The sequence below is a fragment of the Macaca mulatta genome, chromosome 20 (genome assembly GCF_049350105.2).
Source record: "Macaca mulatta isolate MMU2019108-1 chromosome 20, T2T-MMU8v2.0, whole genome shotgun sequence".
NCBI lineage: Eukaryota > Metazoa > Chordata > Mammalia > Primates > Cercopithecidae > Macaca > Macaca mulatta.
In genome coordinates this window covers 3,192,267-3,211,581 of record NC_133425.1, presented here as the reverse complement: position 1 = coordinate 3,211,581, position 19,315 = coordinate 3,192,267, and the positions used below count along the sequence as shown (strand labels likewise).

Here is a 19,315-nt window from a genome sequence, read left to right as displayed (position 1 = left end):
TGGGTCCACGCGCGCGGGGCCGGGTCCCTCCTCTCCCTCCGCCGCGCCCGCTTCCCATCCCCCACCCTCACCTGCCTGCCCCGGTCCCGAGATCGAGGCCATCCTCAGGAACCCGCCAGCCAGGTCCCCATGGGGCTGGGTGGGGCGCGGGCGCTGGGCGCAGACTTTGCTGTAGCCAGGAGGACACACAGGAGGAGTCCGCTCCTCTTCGAAGGGCCCTTGGGTGAGAGAGTAAAGGGGTAGGAGACCCACGGGCTGCAGCATCTTCCCGCAACCCACGGGAGAGGGGACTGGCTCCCTGGCCCTGGTCTTAGGAAGACCAGATGGATAACTGGGGTCTTTCCCATGGGCCCCCACTGTGCTCTAGCTGCTCGTTCAGCAGGTTTTAGCCTCTGGCGGGAAGGGTCTGGTGGGAAGATAGGCGTTGGCCCCAGGAGCACCTGTTGAGGGAGGAGGCAGAGGCACCGTGGCGAGTGCCATTGGGAGTGTTGGTTTCCGTGTGTCTGCTCCTTGCCCACGGCCAGGGGCTGGCACTTCCAATGCCCTCCCTACTCCTGGGTCTCCCCAGCGCACTTGAAGCCCCTAGTCTGGACTCCAGGGGGGAGAGGCATCAGAGACCAGCAGTCGGGTGGGGGTGGTGCCTGGCTGCCCTGCTTCCCGCTGGGTCCCCTCCACAGACCCCAGCCCTGGGTGCAACAAGGTCCCTCTCCTCACGTTCCTACCAGGCTGGAAGTTCAGATGACTCCTAGGTTTCTGTCTAGAGCACTGAGGTATCTGCACTGACTGAGCATTTACAGCGCCAAGTGCTTTACCTGTATAGTGGCAGAGACTGTTGTCACCGTTCCTCAGATAATAAGCAACCCAGGTCCCTGCTACACCAACCCGGGGCACAGATGGTGCTGCCCGGCCCAGCCCCCCGGAACTCATTGATTCTGGTCTGGAGCTCTTTCTTCAGTCTTGCTGGGCACACGTGGGCAGAGCAGGTGTTGCCAGAGGCGCTACTCATTGTGTTCCAAGTCCATCACACTGTGCGTTCGACCCCAACCCCTTTCACCCGTCCCCCAGACTGCCCCTCTGTGTCATCCATTCCCCTCCTTTACTTCATCGCTGACATCAGCACCCAGACATGCTGCACTTTCTCCTAAAAAGCCAAACAGTGTTGACCCCGCCTCCCCTCCAGCTGCCTCACGTTACTGCTTCCTTTAGCAGCAAACTCGAGTTTTCCATCCTCTGCCTGCAACACCCTCCTCTCCCTCCCTCTGAGACCTGGCAGAATCGGCTCCCACCGGCACCTAAACTCAAGGTTGCCACTGACCTGTGGGCGGCAAGCCACCCAGGTGCCCAGGCAAGAGACCGAGGGCGTGAGCTGTTTCAGTATAATCAAATACATAACATAAGACATTTACTAGATCTAGATCATAGATATGATTTATATATATCATTAATCATTAGTTTGCAGCAATTACTCTTTATTCTAATATTATAATAATCCTCGCTCTACAATCATACCCTAGGAAAAGCCAGGCCATAGAGATAGGAGCTGAAGGGACATGGTGGGAAGTGACCAGAAGACGAGTGTGAGCCTTCTGTTATGCCCAGGCAGGGCCACCAGAGGGCTCCTTGGTCTAGTGGTAACGCCAGCGTCTGGGAAGACACCCGTTACCAAATGGACCTAACCGACCATGGTCTAGCGGTAGCGTCAGTATCAAGGAAAAGCACCCACTACTTAGCAGACTGGGAAAGGGAGTCTCCCCTTCCCTGGGGGAGTTTAGAGAAGCCTCTAATCCTCCACCTGTTGTGAAGGACCTGACTGATGTCAGGCCTGCCCGCAGTTATCTGGAGGCCTAACCGTCTCCCTGTGATGCTGTGCTTCAGTGGTCACGCTCCTGGTCCGCTTTTATGTTCCATCCTGTACACCTGGCTCTGCCTTTTAGATAACAGTAGTAAATTAGTGAAAGTACCAAAAGTCTCGGATATGTGGAAATAATAGCATAAGCTGTCTCTCTCTCTCCCTCCGCTTGCCTCGGCTGCCAGGCAGGGAAGGGCCCCCTGTCCAGTGGACACATGACACACGTGACCTTACCTATCAGTGGAGATGGCTCACACTCCTTGCCCTGCCCCTTTGTCCTTTTTTTTTTTTTTTTTTTTTTTTTTTTTGAGACGGAGTCTCGCTCTGTCACCCAGGCTGGAGTGCAGTGGCCCGATCTCAGCTCACTGCAAGCTCCGCCTCCCGGGTTTGCGCCATTCTCCTGCCTCAGCCTCCTGAGTAGCTGGGACTACAGGCGCCCACCACCTCGCCCGGCTATTTTTTTGTATTTTTTAGTAGAGACGGGGTTTCACTGTGTTCGCCAGGATGGTCTCGATCTCCTGACCTCGTGATCCGCCCGTCTCGGCCTCCCAAAGTGCTGGGATTACAGGCTTGAGCCACCGCGCCCGGCTGCCCCTTTGTCTTGTATCCAATAAATATCAGCGCAGCCTGGCATTTGGGGCCACTGCCAGTCTCCGCGTCTTAGTGGTAGTGGTCCCCCGGGCCCAGCTGTCTTTTATCTCTGTCTTGTGTCTTTATTTCTATAATCGCTCATCTCGGCACATGGGGAGGAAAACCCACCGACCCTGTGGGGCTGGACCCTATGCTGACCTCCATGCCAATCCCAAGGGCAAGTCTGATGCTGCTGTCAGCTCAATTCTGGTTTTTTAAGAGTCGCACTCTGTCACCCAGGCTGGAGTGCAGTGGTGCAATCTTGGCTCACTGCAACCTTTGCCTCATGGGCTTTCAAGCGATTCTCCTGCCTCAGCCACTGGAGTAGCTGGGATTACAGGTGCACCACCACGCCCAGCTAATTTTTTTTTTTTTGTATTTTTAGTAGAGACGAGGTTTCGTCATGTTGACCAGGCTGGTCTCGAACTCCTGACCACAAGCGATTTGCCCGCCTCGGTTTCCCAAAGTGCTGGGATTACAGGCATGAGCCACTGTGCCCCACTTGGAGGTCCTCCTCCCTCCTGGTATTCCTCTTACCTCATAGGTCCCTCATCTGTGACCTGTGAGCCTTAGGAGCCCAGGGCACCATCCTGCTGGGGTCCCTCCTCCCTCTGGGCTGGCTCCTTTGGTCTGCGTGTCAACAGCTCTGGAACACCAGGCTCAATCCAGAGCTGGTGTTTTTCTTGCACTAGAGTTCCACTGGCCTGGATGCCCCAAAAAAACAGACTCTGGCCTGGTGCAGTGGCTCACGCTTGTAATCCCAGCATCTTGGGAGGCTGAGGCGGGCGGATCATGAGGTCAGGAGTTCAAAACCAGCCTGGCCAACACAGTGAAACCCCGTCTCTAAAAACACAAAAATTAGTAGGGCATGGTGGCGGGCGCTTGTAATCCCAGCTGCTCGGAAGGCTGAGGCAGGAGAAATTGCTTGAACCCAGGAGATGGAGGTTGCATTGAGCCGAGATTGCTCCACCGCACTCCAGCCTGGGCGACAGAGCTAGACTCTGTCTCAACACAAAGAAAAAAAAAAAAAAAAGATTCTAAGGCAAAGTGAAGTTTTATTCAGGAGTGAAACTTTAAGGAAGACAGGGAAAAAGGCAAGGCGGGGAGGGGGCGGGGGGCAGGAGGGACAGCAGATACAGGTGGTATGTTCCTGAGCTGAACACAGCCTTACCAGAGAACCAGCTGGTTCCTGAGACACTCACGGGCCTTGGGAAAGGCCAGAGAGAAGCGCTGTGTCTGGGCGAGGAAGGGTCACCTTCTCTCCTGGCTGCCCCCCATCTCCCCTCTCTCATTTGTGCCACCTGGCCCCTCTGGGCAGCCTCTACAGAAGCCAGCAGCTCCAAAGGGCCAATCTGGTGGGGACATGTCAGCTTCCTCCACACAGGCCTGAGGAGGCCATGCCAAGGTGGGCCTGCGCCCAGGGAAAAGCTGAGACTCCTGGAGGATAGAGGTCCCTGGAGTTTTATGGCCACAGGACACTGTTGCTGGGCCGCTCTGGCTGGGGAGGCTCAAAAGCTGGGTCCCAGTCACCCCTCAACTTGCTGCACTCACAGCCTTCTCCATCTGCGACACACACGGCAGCTCCCAGCAGTCTCCTCCGACTCCATCCTCACCCCATGAGTTCTCTGGCTCTCCCCTTAATGTACCCACATCTGCCCCTGCCGTGGGGTGGGTATTCCTCTCAGTGGTCACTTGGTGACTGCCCCGGCTTCCTCACCAGTCTTCCTGTTCCACCCTTCCCTGCCTCATCCCAGCTCAGCAGCCAGAGGACCCTTCAAAGCCACATCACTCCATGCCATCCCCTGGCTCCAAACCCACCAGGAACTTCCTGTCAGGGGAGCTGGGAGTAGAAGCCATGGCTCTGCCGGGGCCTTGGAGACCTTGTGCCGTCTGGCCACCCTGTACTCCTGGGGCCCCTGCATCAGCTACTCTGGCCTCCCCGCCCCAACCAATCAGCGTCCTTGCTGTTCCCAGCTCATTCTCATGTAGGGATCTCTCTCCTCCTGAGGAACGAGGACCCCAGCAGGAAATGCAGCTGGGCACACAGGGATGGAACAAGCCCTGCCCACTGCTATAAGACCCAGCAGAAAACACACTGAAGCCAGGTCCTCAGTCACTTCAACGTTTCATTTGGGCTTCAAACTCTGAGGAAGCGGGCCCCACGAATCCCCTGTGGACAGGCATGGCACAACGCTGGCAGGCATGTGCCAGGCAGGGAGAGGGCAGGATGGCTGGTGGACCCTCAGAAAGACCCTGCCTGAGCTTTCCCTGTAGGGACTGAGCGGAGTAGAGAACTGAGCCCCCTAAAGTGAGCAGCACAGAGCCACGGGGGGCAGGGGCATGCCTGGCTGCATAGTGGGAAGGCAAAGGCCTGGCCTCCAGGAACAGGCACAGGGACGCCCAGCCAGGCCTGCTGTCTTCCTGTGTGAGAAGCGAGGCACCAGGGTATGCGGTGGGCAGGAAGTCACATCCTGAATGCCAAGGGGCAGCCCAGGCTGTTCCTGCCTCCCTCACCTGCAGTTCAGCTGCAGCTCCTTGGGGCCTCCACTGAGGAGGAGGCCAGTGGGTGCCTGCTGTGTGCACCTCCACTTCTGCTCCAAACCTAACAGGGGCAGGGCAGGTCCCCACGGGCAGTGTCCTGGGGACCACCCAACTGAGACACAACAGGCTCTGGCTCTGATGCACTTTAATGAGTGCCCTGCCCCTGTCCAACCAGGCCACTCCATAGGCGCCTGGCTCGCTGTCCCATGGGCTCTGGCTGACCACCCTCTAGTCACAGGAGCCATCCTTCCAGCCGTCGCGCCAGCGCTCATCCACTTTTGAGCAGTCGAAGTCAGGCTTGCCCAGCTTGCGGTTCACTTCATTGTGCAGGTGGCACAGCCACTGCGTGAAGCCTGCCCGAGTGCGGGTGTCTGGCTGGTTCCTGCACAGCCTGCATAGGGAGAGCATGTAAAGAATGGGAGGACGCAGCGGCTCCACTGCCCCTGCCAGTTCCCTGTCTGCTCCCAAGGAAAGACAACTGGGGCACTGCTGTGAGCTACACCTGGGAGTGCCCTTATGCTCCAAGGGACAGGAATTCCCAGAACAGGGCTGACCCTGCAGCTCCCGGGTGTGATGAACTCCCAGGGTTGCTCAAACACCCACCTGGAGAGCTTGGCAAACTCCAACGAGGCCTCAAGGCAAGACATCACAGCACAGACCTGGCAAATTTATAAGCTTCTAACACCCAGGAAGCGGCATCCAGCGTCTCTGGCCTCAGGCAGAGTGTGGCCTGGGTGGGGCTGGGCACAGCCTTGTAACTGAAAACTGGACTTGTTTCTTAGCACCTGAGGGAGGCCCTGGTGCCTCAGTTCAGCAAGAGACTTAATTCTAACTGCCCAGGCTTACAGCAACAATGGCAACTCTGCCCTAGACATCTGGTCTAGAAACACCCGCAAGGGCCAGTGCTGGCTCTTGGATGCCTCAGTGAGGAAGAGGTGGCTCTTGGGGGCAAAAGCAGTGGATTTCCAAGATTTTAAAACCAGCAGTCCTGCTCTAGAAGTCAGGCAAAGTGGAGTCCTCCCTAACTTGCGGGGAGCCGTCTTCAGTGCCAGACAAGGCAGGGAAGCCCTTCCTGGAGTCCTGTGGCTGTGGCAGGAGCAGTACTCAGCAGCAGATCCCAACAGTTTGGCTTTTGAGACAAGACGAGGAGGCTCAGATGGCCCCAGGCCTCACCTGTTGGAGGTCCCTGCTCCTCAGCAAACTTCTGCCACCTCTGCATCCGTTTCTCTATGTTCCCCGCTATTACGTCAGCCAGGAGCCCCAGCCCAGGCTGCAGTGCAAAGCTCTGCTGCGTGCAAACACATCTTACCTTTCCCTTAGGTCTTCAGCACACTCCTCACAGGGGTAAAACTTAGAAAATAAATGTATGAAGTGGGCCATGTCTTGCTGCTGTTCTGGGGTGGGCAGGTCGGGGTAGTAGGCGGCCAGGGTGTGGAGAACAGCCCAGCTGTGGCGGCCCAGTTCCTCGCGATCCGGCGGGCAGTCCTCCCTAAACTTGGTGTCCCGCTGCGGAAGCAGGCCAACCAAGAGTGAGTTCATTCTCCGAACAGAAGCGCCCAAAGCTCCCCCTTCTACGGCCCAGCCGGTGGCCCACTGGACTCCGGCCAAAGCCCTGCAGACGATCCAACCCACGCGCGGATGAAGGCTGTAAGGCCGGGCTTACCCGGGGGCAAGGTTCAGGGACAGGCAACCCCGGGGAGCTCTGCCGGGGCACCTGGGCGGGGGCAGGGGCAGCGGCTGCGCGGGGCTGGGAGAAGTCGGGCAGGGATCTGCACCTTCTGCTGCGTCCGCATCCACGTCTTGAAGTCCACGCAGGCCCGGCACGGCCGCCTCCGGGAGGCGTCCACGGCGACAGGAGACTCGGAGGTCGGCGCCTGGGCTGGCGTCGGGGCCGAGGTGGCCGCGTCTCTCCGCCCCGCGCCGCGGCCCCGCGCGTCGGTCGCCAGGTCGTCCATCACCTCGGAGCGCGCGCCTCCCGGCAGGAAGAAGAGATTCCGGCCGTGGAAGCTGCCCCGCTCGCCGGGCGCCGCCATGTTGCCCGCGCAAGGCCTGCCGGGCCAGCTCGGCCTCCAGATGAGCCTCCAGGTCAGCTTCCAGGCCAGCGCGCAGCTACAGTAGCCGGAGGCGCGCGCCGTGCTCGCGGGGGCCGGGCCCGAGCTGGGGCTTGGGGCGGAGTTGGGGGCGGGGGCCGGCGCGCGGGCCCGTGTGGAGGCGGAGCCAGAGGCCGCGGGGCGGACCGGGGCGGGGCCGGGCCCGGGGCCAGGGGCAGGGACGGAGCTGGAGGGCCGGAGCCTGCTGGCACCCCGGGGCCTCGATCCGCGGCGCACGCCGTGGTTGCGCCGTCCGTGGCGGCGCTCTCGCTTCCTCCAGTAGAAGAGCAGTGTGTGGCGGAAGGTGCGCAGCGGAAGGTGCGCCGCGGGCGCGCTGTGGACCTGGGCTGACACTCAGGCAAAGTCCGTGTTGCGGCCCGCGACGCCCCCATCGCTCCGCTCTGAGTGTCCTGCGTTCCTGCGGCCAGGCTCTGTGCCCTCCGCTGAGGGGCGCGTCCCACCGGCTGGCTGCCCAGCGCCTTCTCAACGCGGGGCGGGCGTGACCGCACAGATTGCGGCGCGCGCTAGGGTTCTGGGCTGGTGTCACCGCCCTGGCGCCATGGCAACGGGCGCCTGGCAACGCAGGGCGGGGCGCGGCCGCAGAGGGCTGGCGCGTGCCTTGGGCTCCCCGGCGCCCCCCGCCAGCTGCCGCGGACCCTAGAACCTGGGGTGAGGGGTCGGGCTCCCAGTTGGAGCGGCCTCTGCGATTCCTCTGCCTCCTTGCGTTCATTTATCCATTCCGCTATTATTTGTGCAGTGACTGCTCTGTTCCAAGCGCTGTTCCAGGTGCTGGGCGGAGCAGGGAACACAGCTCTGTTCCCTGACCTCCTCTGTTCATAATTCAGTGGTCAAGATAGGAAAAAAAAACAAGGACTCACACTCATAAATGTTCACGTACAAACTGGTGGGTCCATGCAAGGGTGTGGTAAATCTGGAAGGCCTCCTTGAGACCTCCTCCTATCTGAAGGATGAGGAATCAGCTGAGGAGCGCCTTCGAGACCAAGCCCAAGGTGGCAGGGTCTTGGCATTTTGCAGGAACAAAAAGGCCAGTGGGACGCTAGGGAGGGTTGTAAGGTAGGAGGGGAGATCCAGGCATGGGCAGGGACCCACCAAGACTTAGTCAGCAGCTGCGGGGATTGGGAGTTTATTATGAGGGTAGGGGGAAGATGCTAGACAGTTTTGGGCAAGGCTACTCAATCTGATCCCATTTCAGTTTGCTGCAGATTCCTCTGGCTATCATATGGGGAGTGGATTTCTTTTCTTTTTTCTTTTTTTTTTTTTTGAGACAGGGTCTTGTTCCATTACCCAGAGTGGAGTGCAGTGGCATGATCTTGTTCATTATAGCTGCGACTGCTTAGTCTCAAGTGATCTCCCACCTCAGCCTCCCAAGTAGCTGGGACTACAGGCACACGCCACCATACCCAGTTAATATTTGTATTTTGCGGGGGCATAGATAGAGGTCTCAACATGTTGCCCAGACTGGTCTCGAACTCCTGAGCTCAAGCAGTCCCCCTGCCTCGGCCTCCCAAAGTGCTTGGATTACAGGTGTGTCTGTCCTTGGAGTGGATTTTGTAGGGGCAAGTGAGGAGCATACGGATGGAGGGTGGGGTGGCTGTACTATTCAGGTAAGAAAAAAGGGTAGGGGAGGAAAAACTGGAAACCATGCAGGGCTGATGGAGTGTGGGGCAGGGCTGTCAGCTGGGGTGGGGAGGCAGCCTCAGAATCCCTCTAGGCTTCTGCTTTTGAATAAATCCTCCCCAGCTTCTCTCCTGTCTTCCAGGGGAGCAAGGTCTCCCCTGGGTTCACACGCTGGACCCCACCAGGTCAGCTACGCCTTCAGCTGAGATCAGGGAGAAGGTGACAGCTGGCTGGGGGCACCCTGCAAATCAGCCCTATGTGAGCAGGTGTTCATTGCCCATGCCAGGACCAGGGACAGCTTGAGGGCCTCAGCCAGTGCTGATGGGACAGACACACAAAGGCCCTTTGTTGCAGCCAGGGCAGCTTCCTGGAGGGATGCCCCAGAGGCTGACCACTCCCTGAAGGGGCTGGAGTAGGGGCATCCCAACACAGAATTGGTGACCCCAGCACCAGGAAGAACCACTGTGTGCCAGGGTTGAATGTGGCTTCCGAAGCCTGAACTATAAGGAAGCAGCCAGAGAGGTGGGGCACCTGAGCGAGCCTCTGCCCAGGCCATGTTTGCAGTAAGTCATGGCAAATCATGAATTGAGAGGTGGTTCTCAAAACAGCCCTAGTGACCACTTCCCTGACCTCCACCCCCACCCAACAAGTGCCAGTGACTGCACAGATGGGCCCTCTTTCTCCTACCCCAAGTCTCCTCACTGCAGGGGAACCCCTGGGTTCAGCATGTGAGGTCTGCCCCTCCCCCAGCATGTACACAAAAGCTCACAATAATTACGCATTTAACACACATTTCCTTGCCTATTAGTTGGGGACATTAAGAGACCTTTCCTCCAGCATTAGGATTAAGTCAGACAACACACTTAAAGCTTTCAGCACTGAGGCCTTGGTTCTGCACAGAAATCCCCAGGCTAGTTCAAAGACAGAGTTGTTGGGCGCACCCTAGCAGGGCAATTACCTCACAGAGCAGGGGAATCCAGAGAGGTGGGCAGGACAGGCAGCACTTTGATTAGCCCTGCCTTCTCCCTCCTCCAGTGGCCAGAGGCAGGCAGGAGGGCCCCAGGCAGCAGTTCCGCCTACCCTCCGCCCCTTCTTCAGTCTTGCACGCCTCCAGGGCTGGAAAGCTCATTCTTCTTCCTCCTAGCAGCTCTGCCTGGAAGTCCCCCAATCCCTGTGCTCCTGCCCCCAGATAGTGGACTTGGGAGACAGCAAGAAAGCTGCAAAGGACTAGGCTGGGGCGGCTCCACAAGGACCCCACAGGCTTGAGGCGTCGCCAGATTCTATCCCAGAGTCTTCTGGGTCCCCCAGAGCCCTCTCAAGCACAGGGAGGCAGAAGGGTCCTCACCCATTACAGGAGTCTGCAGCCTGGAGGCCACAGCCATGGCAGGCCCCCGATACCCAGTTTCAGTGCAAGGAGCAGCCCTGGTGCAGATCAAGAGGCTCCAAGTAAGACCTGGCTGGGTCCCTAGTGGCCCCAAGGCATAGGAAGGGGGTGCCGGGACCAACACCTCCAAGGCACTCCCAACTTTTTGTCCCCCAGACCTTTGCCTTCTGTGTGCGCTGGTCAGACGGCAGTGACACCTTCGTGCGCAGGAGTTGGGACGAATTCAGGCGGCTCAAGGTGAGTGACCCTGGGCCACCCTGATGCCACGGTGGCAGCTTCCCCACCCGGCTGCCTCCCACTGGACTGCCTCCCATCAGTGACTCCCACTGAAGGCCCTTCGTCCCCGTTGAAGCTCCCAGCCCCTGCCATCTGGGTGAGGGACCCCGCCCTCCCAAGGGTGCACAGTGGGCTCTGGAAGACCGATGCCCCCGTTCCTGCCCTTAGAAGACCCTCAAGGAGACCTTCCCGGTGGAGGCGGGCCTGCTGCGGAGATCTGACCGCGTTCTCCCAAAGCTTCTCGGTCAGGCCAGCCTGGGTATGGGGGCGGGGAAGGCGGTGGTTTGCCTGGGGCGCCAGGGACCAGTGAAGCCCAAAGCGGGGTATCACAGCACGTTTTTGTGGCGCCTTAAGATGCACCACTGTTGGCACACGGGGGGCGCACGAGCCGCGGCCTGGCGCGCCTGCAGCTGCTGGAAACCTATTCTCGGAGGCTGCTGGCGACTGCAGAGCGTGTGGCATGGAGCCCGGCGATCACTGGCTTCTTCGCACCGCAACCCGTGGACCTGGAGCCCGCGCTGCCACCCGGCAGGTGCCTGACTCGTCCCAAACTCCCAGCCTGCAGCGGCGTTTGGAGCTGGGAGAGGTGTAGGGTGGGGGGAACAGCCAGCGAATAGGGGCAGACACTGGGAGGCTGACGGTCTTGCCGGGTGGCGCCTCCGGTTTCACCTTCCCCATCCGCCTACCTCTCACTCGTGCGGGCTGCCCTTCCCAGCCGAGTGATCCTGCCCGCCCCAGAGGAGCCGCCTGTCTCGCGCACTGCGGGCCGCCTCTCCATCCACAGTCTGGAGACTCAGAGCCTGCGCTGCCTGCAGCCCTTCTGTACCCAGGATACGCGGAATCGGCCTTTTCAGGCGCGGGCCCAGGAGAGCCTGGACGTGCTGCTGCGGCACCCCTCAGGTAGGGCCCGCCAATAACCCAGGGATTTGTCCCTCTGCCCCTGGACCCGAGGGAGGCTCGAGATCTGAGTCCCTGCCCACTTTTTGCGCACAGGCTGGTGGCTGGTGGAGAACGAGGACCAGCAGATGGCCTGGTTTCCAGCGCCCTACCTGGAGGAGGCGGCCCCGGGCCGGGGCCGGGAGAGAGGCCGGTCCCTAGGCAGCAGCGGTATGCGCCTAACCCCACCCCTCATGCCACCATTACGGCTTGACCGTGTGGCAAGACTGGGTCAGAAGCATCGCGGGCAGGGCGGCCCAGGAATCCGTGCTTGGTCTCCGCACCTAGAGGAAGCCCGGAACCGGTTTTAGAGCGGCCCCGCGGTCAGCAGACTCAAGCAAGGAGAATTTGAAGGGTGCGGGTGGGCCTTGGCCTATGCTGCCCCGCGGTGACTCCAAGCACCCACTCCCAGGTCCCCAGTTCTGTGCTTCCCGCGCCTACGAGAGCAACCGCGCAGATGAGCTGTCCGTGCCCGCGGGGGCGCGCGTGCGCGTGTTGGAAAAGTCAGACCGCGGCTGGTGGCTGTGCAGGTACGCGAGCGGGCGTGGGCGGGGGAGGCTAGCCGAGGCCGGCGGGGCCCTAACCACACCCCGCCCCTCGCAGGTATGGCGACCGGGAGGGCCTCCTCCCCGCGGTGCTGTTGCGACCGGAAGGGCTGGGCGCACTCCTGAGCGGGACGGGATTCCGTGGAGGAGACGACCCGGCCGGTGAGGCCCGGGGCTCCCGGGAAGCCTCCCAGGCCACCGCCCCTCCCCCCACCGTGCCCACCCGACCTTCGGCGGGCGCCATCCAGAGCCGCTGCTGCACCGTCACACGCAGGGCCCTGGAGCGGCGCCCAGGGCGCCAGGGCCCGTCTCGAGGGTGCGTGGACCCTGTGCCTGTGCCGCACCCTACTACGGAGCGGTGAGCGCCAGAATCCCGATGCGGGGATGGACCGCGCCATCCCAGGGCTGAGGAGGAGCGGGGAGGGCGGATCTCCCTGGCCAGCAGGACGGGAGGCGGGTATTTGCTGTTCCTCTGAGTAAAGCTTGTTCTGAATGACCCCCACCGTCTAAGCGTGCGGAGCCGCGGGCTGGATCTCTGCCATGCCAGGGTGCGGGATGGGCTTGGTAAGGCGGAGACCATCAGCTCCAGTGCCCTTCTGGCTGGCTAGGTAGGGTGTTGGCCAGGGTAGGGGCTGGACTGGAGTCCAGAGAGATAGGGCCGGCTAGGAAAGCGGCATTTATGGGTTTTCCAGGGGTTCAGGATGGACTGGAGAGAGACCGGACCGGCTAGGGGAGCGCTTCTTTATGGGTTTCCCAGGGTGTGGGGGTGGCCGCCAGCACAGGCAGCTTCATGTTGTGCCACAGGAAGTCCAAGAAAGCGGCGGCCTGGAGTGTCCTGCTGAGCCGCTGAAAGTGCCGCTCTGGGGTTGGACAAGAAGGAGGTCAGGGGGGTGGTCCACACGCCCCCCAGGATCCCCCAACCCCAGGCTGTGCCCACGTACCAGTGTAGGGCAGCAGGGCCTCAAGCGCTGCCCGCACGCCTTCGTAGGCCAGCAGCTCCTCGGGGGCCTCGCGCCGCAGGAGCACACCCAGCACGGCCTGGGCTTCGTGGCAGTGCCGCGAGTTGGTGTTCCACGTGACACAGAAGCGCAGCAGGGCCTCTGTGGGCAACAGGACCCTCATCCTCTTGCCCAGTCAATCTGCCATGACTGGCCCTTGCCCGCCGGGCCACCCACCCTGACCGGCCCCCAACCTTTCTGGTCTCGCCGCAGTCGGAGCATGGTGGCTTCCAGCTTCTCGCAGGCCTCAGGGTCTCTCCGGATGGCTGTGGGAGGAGGGAAGGCTGAGCTGGGGAAAGCAGAGCCCAGTGGTCCGTAGACCCAGCCTCTTGCCCCTGGGTGAGCACTGACCCTGGATGACAGTCAGCACGGTGTGGGGCCGATCCAGGGAGATGGCCAGGCCCAGTGCTCGCAGGTACCGCTTCTCATGCAGCAGGTTGTCCAGCTCTTGCTGCCTGCGGGGAGGGGAAGAGAGGCCACTGAGGGCCGCTGGCAGAGCCATCGGAGTCAGCAGGCAGCAAGCCTGGTGCTCAGCCTCAGTTTCCCTACAGCACAGAGCAGTGTTGATGCCGGGAGGGGCGCCACTGCCCTGGTCTTACCTGACCACCTGCTCCTCTTGCCTGGCCTGCTCCTCTGCCTGCTCCGCCTCGGTCACATCCTGGGGTCAGACTGGGGTCAGATGGGGCCTCCACTCCACCCCGACTCTTCCCTGCCCTTGGGGCCCACAACCTTCCAGAGGATGACTCGGGAGTCGCTGGCCCCAGTGAGGGCGCGGTCATCCAGCCGGCTGCAGTGCAGCCCCCAGACCTTGTCCTCGTGGGCATCCAGCGTCCGCACACACTCGTTGTTCTTGATGGTCCAGAGCTTCACGAGGCCATCCGAGCCGCTGGGTTTGGGGTGGGGAGAGGCTCAGCGTCAGGCAGGTCACCCCGCCATCCCCCACCCCATCGCTGCCCTGCCCCAGACCACTCACCTGGACAGCAGCTGTGTGCCACGGCTCACAAAGGCCACCTTCAGCACAGAAGCATCGTGCCCCTCGAATGTCTGCAAAGAGGAGGGGGTAGGGCATGAGATGTCACCAGGGCGAGAGGTGGGGAGGGCCTGGATCGCCGCTTACCTTAAGACAGCTGAAGTCCTGGAGCGCCCAGAGCTTGATGGTGCCATCAGCTGAGGCTGTGGCCAGCACCTGGTCCATGGGAGAGAACTGGACGCACCAGAGGCCACGCCGGTGACCTGAGAAGACACCCAGCAGCTGGCACTGCGGCAGGGCCCAGAGCTTGGCCGTGCGGTCCTGTGAGCCTGTGGCCAGCAGCTTGTCGTTGGGGGCAATAGCCACGCTGTTGATGTCCTGGCAATGGGAGAAGGTGGTGGCTCAGCACACCCCCGCCCCCCGCCAGCAAGGGCTTGGCCACACCCCCACCCCCGTGGCTATGGAGTCACCTTATCATGGCAGCGCTGAGTGGTCTGGGCCTGCAGGAGGATGGGGCCGTTGTCTGGGGCTGTGTTCTTGGACAGCAGGGCTTTGGGAAGAGGCCACAGCTTCACAGTGCAGTCCTGGCTGCCTGTCACCAGGAAGGACTCCTTCAGCCTGTGGCCCAACAGGAGAGGAGGAGACACAGCTGAGCCCCGGCCAGTCCTGATGGCCAGCTCCCCACAGGGCCAGCCTGGGAGCCCACGGTCCAGACCACGGGGACCGTCCCAGCATGCGGGTTGGCCTGGGTCACCCTCAGGCACCTGTAGGATCACGCCCTGTGTACACTGTACACCTGCAGCACCTGGTGACTCAGCCCCAGCCACAGGACCCCAGGCCTACATGCAGGGGTCACCTCTCCACCTGGGCCTCATGCAGAATCGTTCTCTCTGCCTAGTTCCCTTCCCCCTTTAACCACTTCGCCGGGGCTACTTCTGAGGACTGCCCTCGAGGCACGCAGGGATATCCTGTCCTGTTCTGTTCCACATCTCTGGGCTGGAGCCTCAGAGCAAGCCAAAGCTGCCGCTGCCTCCCCAGCTCCCTGAGTGGCAGCCCCTGCTGGCAGGCCTGGGCCTCCACCTCCTTGACACCCCTGGGCCCAGCCCCGACTCACTACCTAGAGCAGCAGACGGTGCCCACGCTGTGTGTGTGACCGGAACCCTGAGCCACGCAGATCACCTGGCCAGCCTTGTTCATTCTCCAGATACGGACGCTCTGATCCTGGGGACAGGGAGTTGACGAGAGAGGCTGGTCCATGGGCCTACTGCGTGGCCTCCCCGCCTGGTGCCTCTGCCCCTACCTCTCAGGGTGCCTCACCTTGGCACAGCTGGCAAAGAGCCATCCCTTCCGGAACACATCCAGGGCCAGGACGATATCTGAGATGTTGTGGGGAGGTATAGGTCACACAGCAAGATGTGGGAAGGGAAGCAAGCAAGGGACCCAGGCAGGTCCCAGGGTGTCAGGTGGGCTGGCCCCACTCACCCGTGTGGCCATGGAGGATTTGGCAGGCTGACGTCTGCAGCTCAAACACTTTCAGGCAGGGGCTATTGGAGGCCACGATGACGTGGGAGTCCTCGGGGCCAAGAAACCGGACATCCAAGACCTCCTCACTGTAGCCAGCGAACTGCAGGGCGGCAGGGGGCAGGAGATAAGAGGAGGGCTGGTGCCCGCAGCCTCCAGACAGAGCAAGGGCAGGTGTGCACCTGTTTCTGCAGCCGCAGGGAACGAGCCTCATAGAGCAACAGGTTGTGGTCGGCGGTGGCGCTGAGGAGCAGGCCAGCAGTGCGGGCCAGGGTGCAGTGAGTCAGCTCCCGCCCGGGGCCCGGTGGCCGGGCCTGCGTGTACACACACTGCCCGGAAGCTGCCTCCCACACGCGCAGAATGCCTGTGTGGGTGGGGACAGGGCTGCTGAGACTCAGGTCCACAGGCCTTCCCCAGCCCCATACCGCTGCCCGTATCCCGGCCCAACACACCTTGGTCGCCGGCTGTCAGAAAGTACAGGCCTGAGGACTTCACACCCAGCTGGGACACTGGCTCCTCTGGCAATAGCACAGCGGCCTCCACGCTCTGGAGACGAACTGGGTCACAGGCTGCTGTCATGCCCCCTCCCCACCCAACTCAACCAGCCCTGGCCTCCAGGCATCCCCACCTCAAACACAGGCACGGTCTTTGTGGCCTGGCAGCTCTGAAGGTCCCAGATGACACAGATCTTGTCACGGCCGGAGCTGGGGCAGCAACAGCAACCTCAGGTCAAGTCTTAGCCTCGGCCCCCACTTTCCAAGCCTCCCCCTCGTACCAGGGCCCACTGCTGACCTGAGCATGGTGTGGCCGTCGGCGCCGAAGGTCAGTGAGGTGACAGCGCTGTAGTGGGCAGTCAGCACAGCCAGGCACGACCGGTCCTGCAGTGACCACACGCGGATGGCGGCATCCGCGGCTGAGGAGAAGAGCAGCAGGCGTGTAGGGTCCGGGTGGAAGGCCACTAGGCTGCGGGCGGATGGGACAGGATAGGTGAGCTGTGCAGTCTGGGCAGTGCCTCTGCCCTCCCCCTCCACCCCCCAACTCACTGCACAACACCGGGCGAGCCTCGGAAGTGGTGTGTCCCATAGTGCCGCACGATGTCCCAGATGCGCACGGCCCCGTCACAGCCACCTGCAGGGAAGCAAGGTGAGGGAGTGGAATGCCCAAAGCCCCTGCATCTGTGCCCGATACCCACCTGTGCTGCAGGGCCCTACCTGTGGCTAGCAGCGTGGAGGTGGGGTCGAAGGCCATGGTGGCCACGGGGGCTGTGTGTATCGCCTTCCACAGGCGGGTAATGCTGCCCTCTCGCCAGGCCCACTGAGCCAGCAGCAATGCCCGGCTGGCTGTCACCAGCACCTGGGGGAGGATACAGGTCAGCAGAGGGGCAGCAACACCCTGCTCACAGCTTCCTGGACTCAGTCTGGGAGGAGGCGCTGGGGCAGGTCCCCTCCAGGCCCCGCCCTGCGTACCTCATCATCAGGGCTGAGGTCAAAGGCAGTGATGTTCTCCTGGTCCTCCTAGGGGAAAGATTGGTGTGCAGAGCACGGTGTGAGTGGGCTGCCCCCTCCACTTACCCCTCACCCACCCAGGCTACCCTCACCTGCTCCAGACTCCGCAGCACGACCCCCGAGGCCACCTCCAGAATGTTGACTCTGGTACCACAGATGCAGAAGAGGTGCTGGCCTGTCTGGTCCAGCTGGGGACAGAGGGGTCTCAGCCAGGCAACATTCGTCACCCCCCACGGTCTCTGGCTGCCCGCCCCCCTGCCCTTCCCCAGGCTGGTACCTGTGCTTTTCCGCCCTTGTAGAAAGGTTCAATTTTACGCTCCACAGCATAGCTGGAAGGAGAGCAGGGGGCGAGTGAGCACCACCCACCCCTTCAGTCCCCAGGGCCCAGCCCTGTGTTGGGTGCTCCTCTTGAGGTGACCCCAATGTCCCCTGCCCTTGAGTTTCTGGGCAACAGCAGAGACGGCATGGGGTGGAACCAGCAGTACTACAGGGGGCTGTTGCTACCCCCGTCACTGAGAAGTGGAGACCTGGGCTGGTGATACTTGAGGCAGCAGGGGGTGGGCCTGTGTCAGGCAGAGTCAGCCCAACAGCCCAGGATTCTCAGGGATTCCCCAGTGAGAGCCAGGGGGGTCCTTGGGGACACCCCTGCCGGCGGTGGGTGGCCAGGCCTGGGTAGCCAGCCCAGAGCACATCCTCCCAGTGTCTTCATCCCTAAGGTCTGGCATACTTCTTCCCCTCGCTGGCTTCTCCCTTCATCCCCAGGCTTGCCCAGAGCCCAGGTCTCATGAGCAGCTGTCATTTCTGTGACCTCACTCCTGCCCCTCCTCCTTCCCTCTCCATTGCCTCCACCTGGTCCAGGCCATCGCAGCCTCTGGTCAGCCACTCTGGCCTCTTCACTGGGCCCCCTACCTACCTCTTCTTTTCTTTCTTTCTTTTTTTTTTTTGAGACGGAGTCTCCATCTGTCACCCAGGCTGGAGTACAGTGGCGCGATCTCAGCTCACTGCAAGCTCCACCTCCCGGGTTCACACCATTCTGCCTCAGCCTCCCGAGTAACTGGGACTATAGGCAGCTGCCACCGCGCCCGGCTAGTTTTTTGTTTTTAGTAGAGATGGGGGTTTCACCATGGTCTCCATCTCCTGACCTCGTGATCCACCCACTTTGGCCTCCCAAATTGCTGGCATTACAAGTGTGAGCCAAATTGCTGGGATTATAGGCGTGAGCCACTGCTCCCGGCCTCCCCTACCTACCTCTTAACCCTGCTGCCAGGTACCTTTCAGAACATAACTGAAGATGTCACTGCCCTGCATCAACCCCTCCCTTCTGCCCACACACCTCCCAGACCTTGCCCAGAAGAGCTTCTGCCATCCTTGCCTCTACTTTCCTTCCCTCTCATGGCCCACAGTGCACCCCATTGCTCCTGTCCCAGCCTCTGGGACGGGTTTCCTATCTTCCCCCCGTTCCTTGCAGCCTGGGCTTCTCTTCCCAGATGTCAAGGTCTGACTCACTGCACTTCTGGAAGCCTGACTGCCAAAACGAAAGCAGCCCCTGAGCCCCCGCACCCAGTTGACCCTCCCATGGCGGTGCTGCCAGCCTGGGACCTTCCTTTACCAGTGCTTGGCACAACCAAAGCCCCATAGCTGCCAGTGGAAACGCTAATCCCGAGGCTGCGCTGCCAGGGCAGGGGCACCAGTACTGCTATTCGACAAAGGCTTGGGGAGTGACGGGGCACAGAACTCAGGGCCTCCTGGGCTTCTGCAGACCCGCCCCTCTCCCGCTGTCTACCTGCTCCCTGGAGAAGAGAGATCGCGGGTAAAACGTCCCCAGGCCGACTGCTCAGAGGTGGTTCTTCGCCTCCCGCCGCCTCCCAGGACCAGCCCCGACCTAGGCTCAGCCCTCTCCTCCCCTCATCGGGACTTCTGGTCCCCACTCCACCCACAGCCGGCTTCTCGATGAGCCCACGCTGCTGCTCCCGGCGGCCAGGCTCCGATCGCCGTCCTCCCCGAGAGCAGTCGGGGCCGGCTCTCCCGCCTGGTATCACCGCAGCCTCCGCGACCCCGCGAGCCGGCGCACACATGGCCTGTCGCCTCCACGGACCAGAATGCGTGCCCGCTCCACGCGCACCTCCGCTAGGCCGGCTGCGAACCGAGCTCCCTCCCCGCGCGGCCCCAGCGCTCCCGGCTCACTTGGCCTTGAAGCGGCCCACTCCGGCCGCGGTCTCTGCCATGTTGCCGCCGCCGCCGCTCCAGCTGAAACCGGCTAGGGCCCCGGCAGCCGCCGCCGCGTGACAGAGGTTGGCACCGAACTCCTCACAGAACTCCACACTCCCGGCGCGCCGCGATGGCGTCACCGCGCGCGACCACTGTGACGTCCTCACCGGCGCGGCGCGCTTGGCGCCATCTTTGCTTCGGGCAGTGGCTGCTGCATCGGGAAC

The 19,315-nt window shown here is 61.7% G+C and overlaps 3 protein-coding genes across 11 annotated transcripts; 1 reads left to right on the top strand and 2 right to left on the bottom strand.

The window, feature by feature from the left end:
• Positions 1–17: 17 nt before the first annotated feature.
• Positions 18–7,136, bottom strand: GFER (growth factor, augmenter of liver regeneration). Of its 2 annotated transcripts, none has more exons than XM_028841033.2 (3): positions 6,796–7,136; positions 6,330–6,526; positions 18–218 (listed from the first exon to the last, which is right to left on the bottom strand). In XM_028841033.2, the coding sequence occupies exons 1-3, from the start codon at positions 7,051–7,053 to the stop codon at positions 68–70; spliced, it is 606 nt and encodes a 201-aa protein (XP_028696866.1). In that variant the 5' UTR covers positions 7,054–7,136; the 3' UTR covers positions 18–67. The 2 variants fall into 2 exon arrangements, with proteins under 2 accessions (XP_028696866.1, XP_001082639.1); XM_001082639.5 differs by lacking the exon at positions 18–218 and adding an exon at positions 3,515–5,411.
• NOXO1 (NADPH oxidase organizer 1) lies at positions 6,637–12,386 on the top strand. 5 transcript variants are annotated; one of them, XM_001082129.5, is made up of 9 exons: positions 6,637–7,105; positions 9,938–10,194; positions 10,289–10,369; positions 10,577–10,652; positions 10,763–10,940; positions 11,124–11,308; positions 11,402–11,515; positions 11,757–11,874; positions 11,948–12,386. In XM_001082129.5, exons 2-9 carry the CDS (start codon positions 10,129–10,131, stop codon positions 12,249–12,251), a joined length of 1,122 nt encoding a protein of 373 aa, XP_001082129.3. In that variant the 5' UTR covers positions 6,637–7,105; positions 9,938–10,128; the 3' UTR covers positions 12,252–12,386. The 5 variants fall into 5 exon arrangements, with proteins under 5 accessions (XP_001082129.3, XP_077841377.1, XP_014980823.2 ...); XM_077985251.1 differs by having other exon boundaries at positions 6,643–7,105; positions 10,103–10,194; XM_015125337.3 differs by having other exon boundaries at positions 6,674–7,105; positions 10,103–10,194; positions 10,580–10,652.
• On the bottom strand, positions 12,350–19,207 carry TBL3 (transducin beta like 3). 4 transcript variants are annotated; one of them, XM_028841029.2, is made up of 22 exons: positions 18,821–19,207; positions 17,161–17,212; positions 16,976–17,071; positions 16,845–16,892; positions 16,590–16,731; positions 16,422–16,506; positions 16,171–16,341; positions 16,007–16,082; positions 15,831–15,924; positions 15,561–15,742; positions 15,340–15,481; positions 15,175–15,233; positions 14,975–15,078; positions 14,328–14,475; positions 14,005–14,235; positions 13,861–13,931; positions 13,617–13,773; positions 13,487–13,545; positions 13,239–13,342; positions 13,082–13,153; positions 12,831–12,989; positions 12,350–12,749 (listed from the first exon to the last, which is right to left on the bottom strand). In XM_028841029.2, the coding sequence occupies exons 5-22, from the start codon at positions 16,624–16,626 to the stop codon at positions 12,616–12,618; spliced, it is 2,085 nt and encodes a 694-aa protein (XP_028696862.2). In that variant the 5' UTR covers positions 16,627–16,731; positions 16,845–16,892; positions 16,976–17,071; positions 17,161–17,212; positions 18,821–19,207; the 3' UTR covers positions 12,350–12,615. The 4 variants fall into 4 exon arrangements, with proteins under 4 accessions (XP_028696862.2, XP_028696863.2, XP_014980820.3 ...); XM_028841030.2 differs by having other exon boundaries at positions 19,006–19,207; XM_015125334.3 differs by having other exon boundaries at positions 19,068–19,207.
• Positions 19,208–19,315: the final 108 nt, after the last annotated feature.

Coding starts and splice junctions, on each gene's coding strand:
- GFER (XM_001082639.5), bottom strand. CDS start 7,053: ATGGCGGCGCCCGGCGAGCGGGGCAGCTTCCACGGCCGGAATCTCTTC. Junction 6,527..6,795: donor GGATGCGGACGCAGCAGAAG/GTGCAGATCCCT, acceptor CTGCTTCCGCAG/CGGGACACCAAGTTTAGGGA. Junction 5,412..6,329: donor GCTGAAGACCTAAGGGAAAG/GTAAGATGTGTT, acceptor CTCCCTATGCAG/GCTGTGCAGGAACCAGCCAG.
- NOXO1 (XM_015125335.3), top strand. CDS start 10,129: ATGGCAGGCCCCCGATACCCAGTTTCAGTGCAAGGAGCAGCCCTGGTG. Junction 11,309..11,401: donor GCTGCTGCGGCACCCCTCAG/GTAGGGCCCGCC, acceptor TTTTGCGCACAG/GCTGGTGGCTGGTGGAGAAC. Junction 11,875..11,947: donor CGCGGCTGGTGGCTGTGCAG/GTACGCGAGCGG, acceptor CGCCCCTCGCAG/GTATGGCGACCGGGAGGGCC.
- TBL3 (XM_015125334.3), bottom strand. CDS start 19,108: ATGGCAGAGACCGCGGCCGGAGTGGGCCGCTTCAAGGCCAA. Junction 13,343..13,486: donor CAAGAGGAGCAGGTGGTCAG/GTAAGACCAGGG, acceptor CCCTCCCCGCAG/GCAGCAAGAGCTGGACAACC. Junction 12,750..12,830: donor GGCCCTGCTGCCCTACACTG/GTACGTGGGCAC, acceptor GTCCAACCCCAG/AGCGGCACTTTCAGCGGCTC.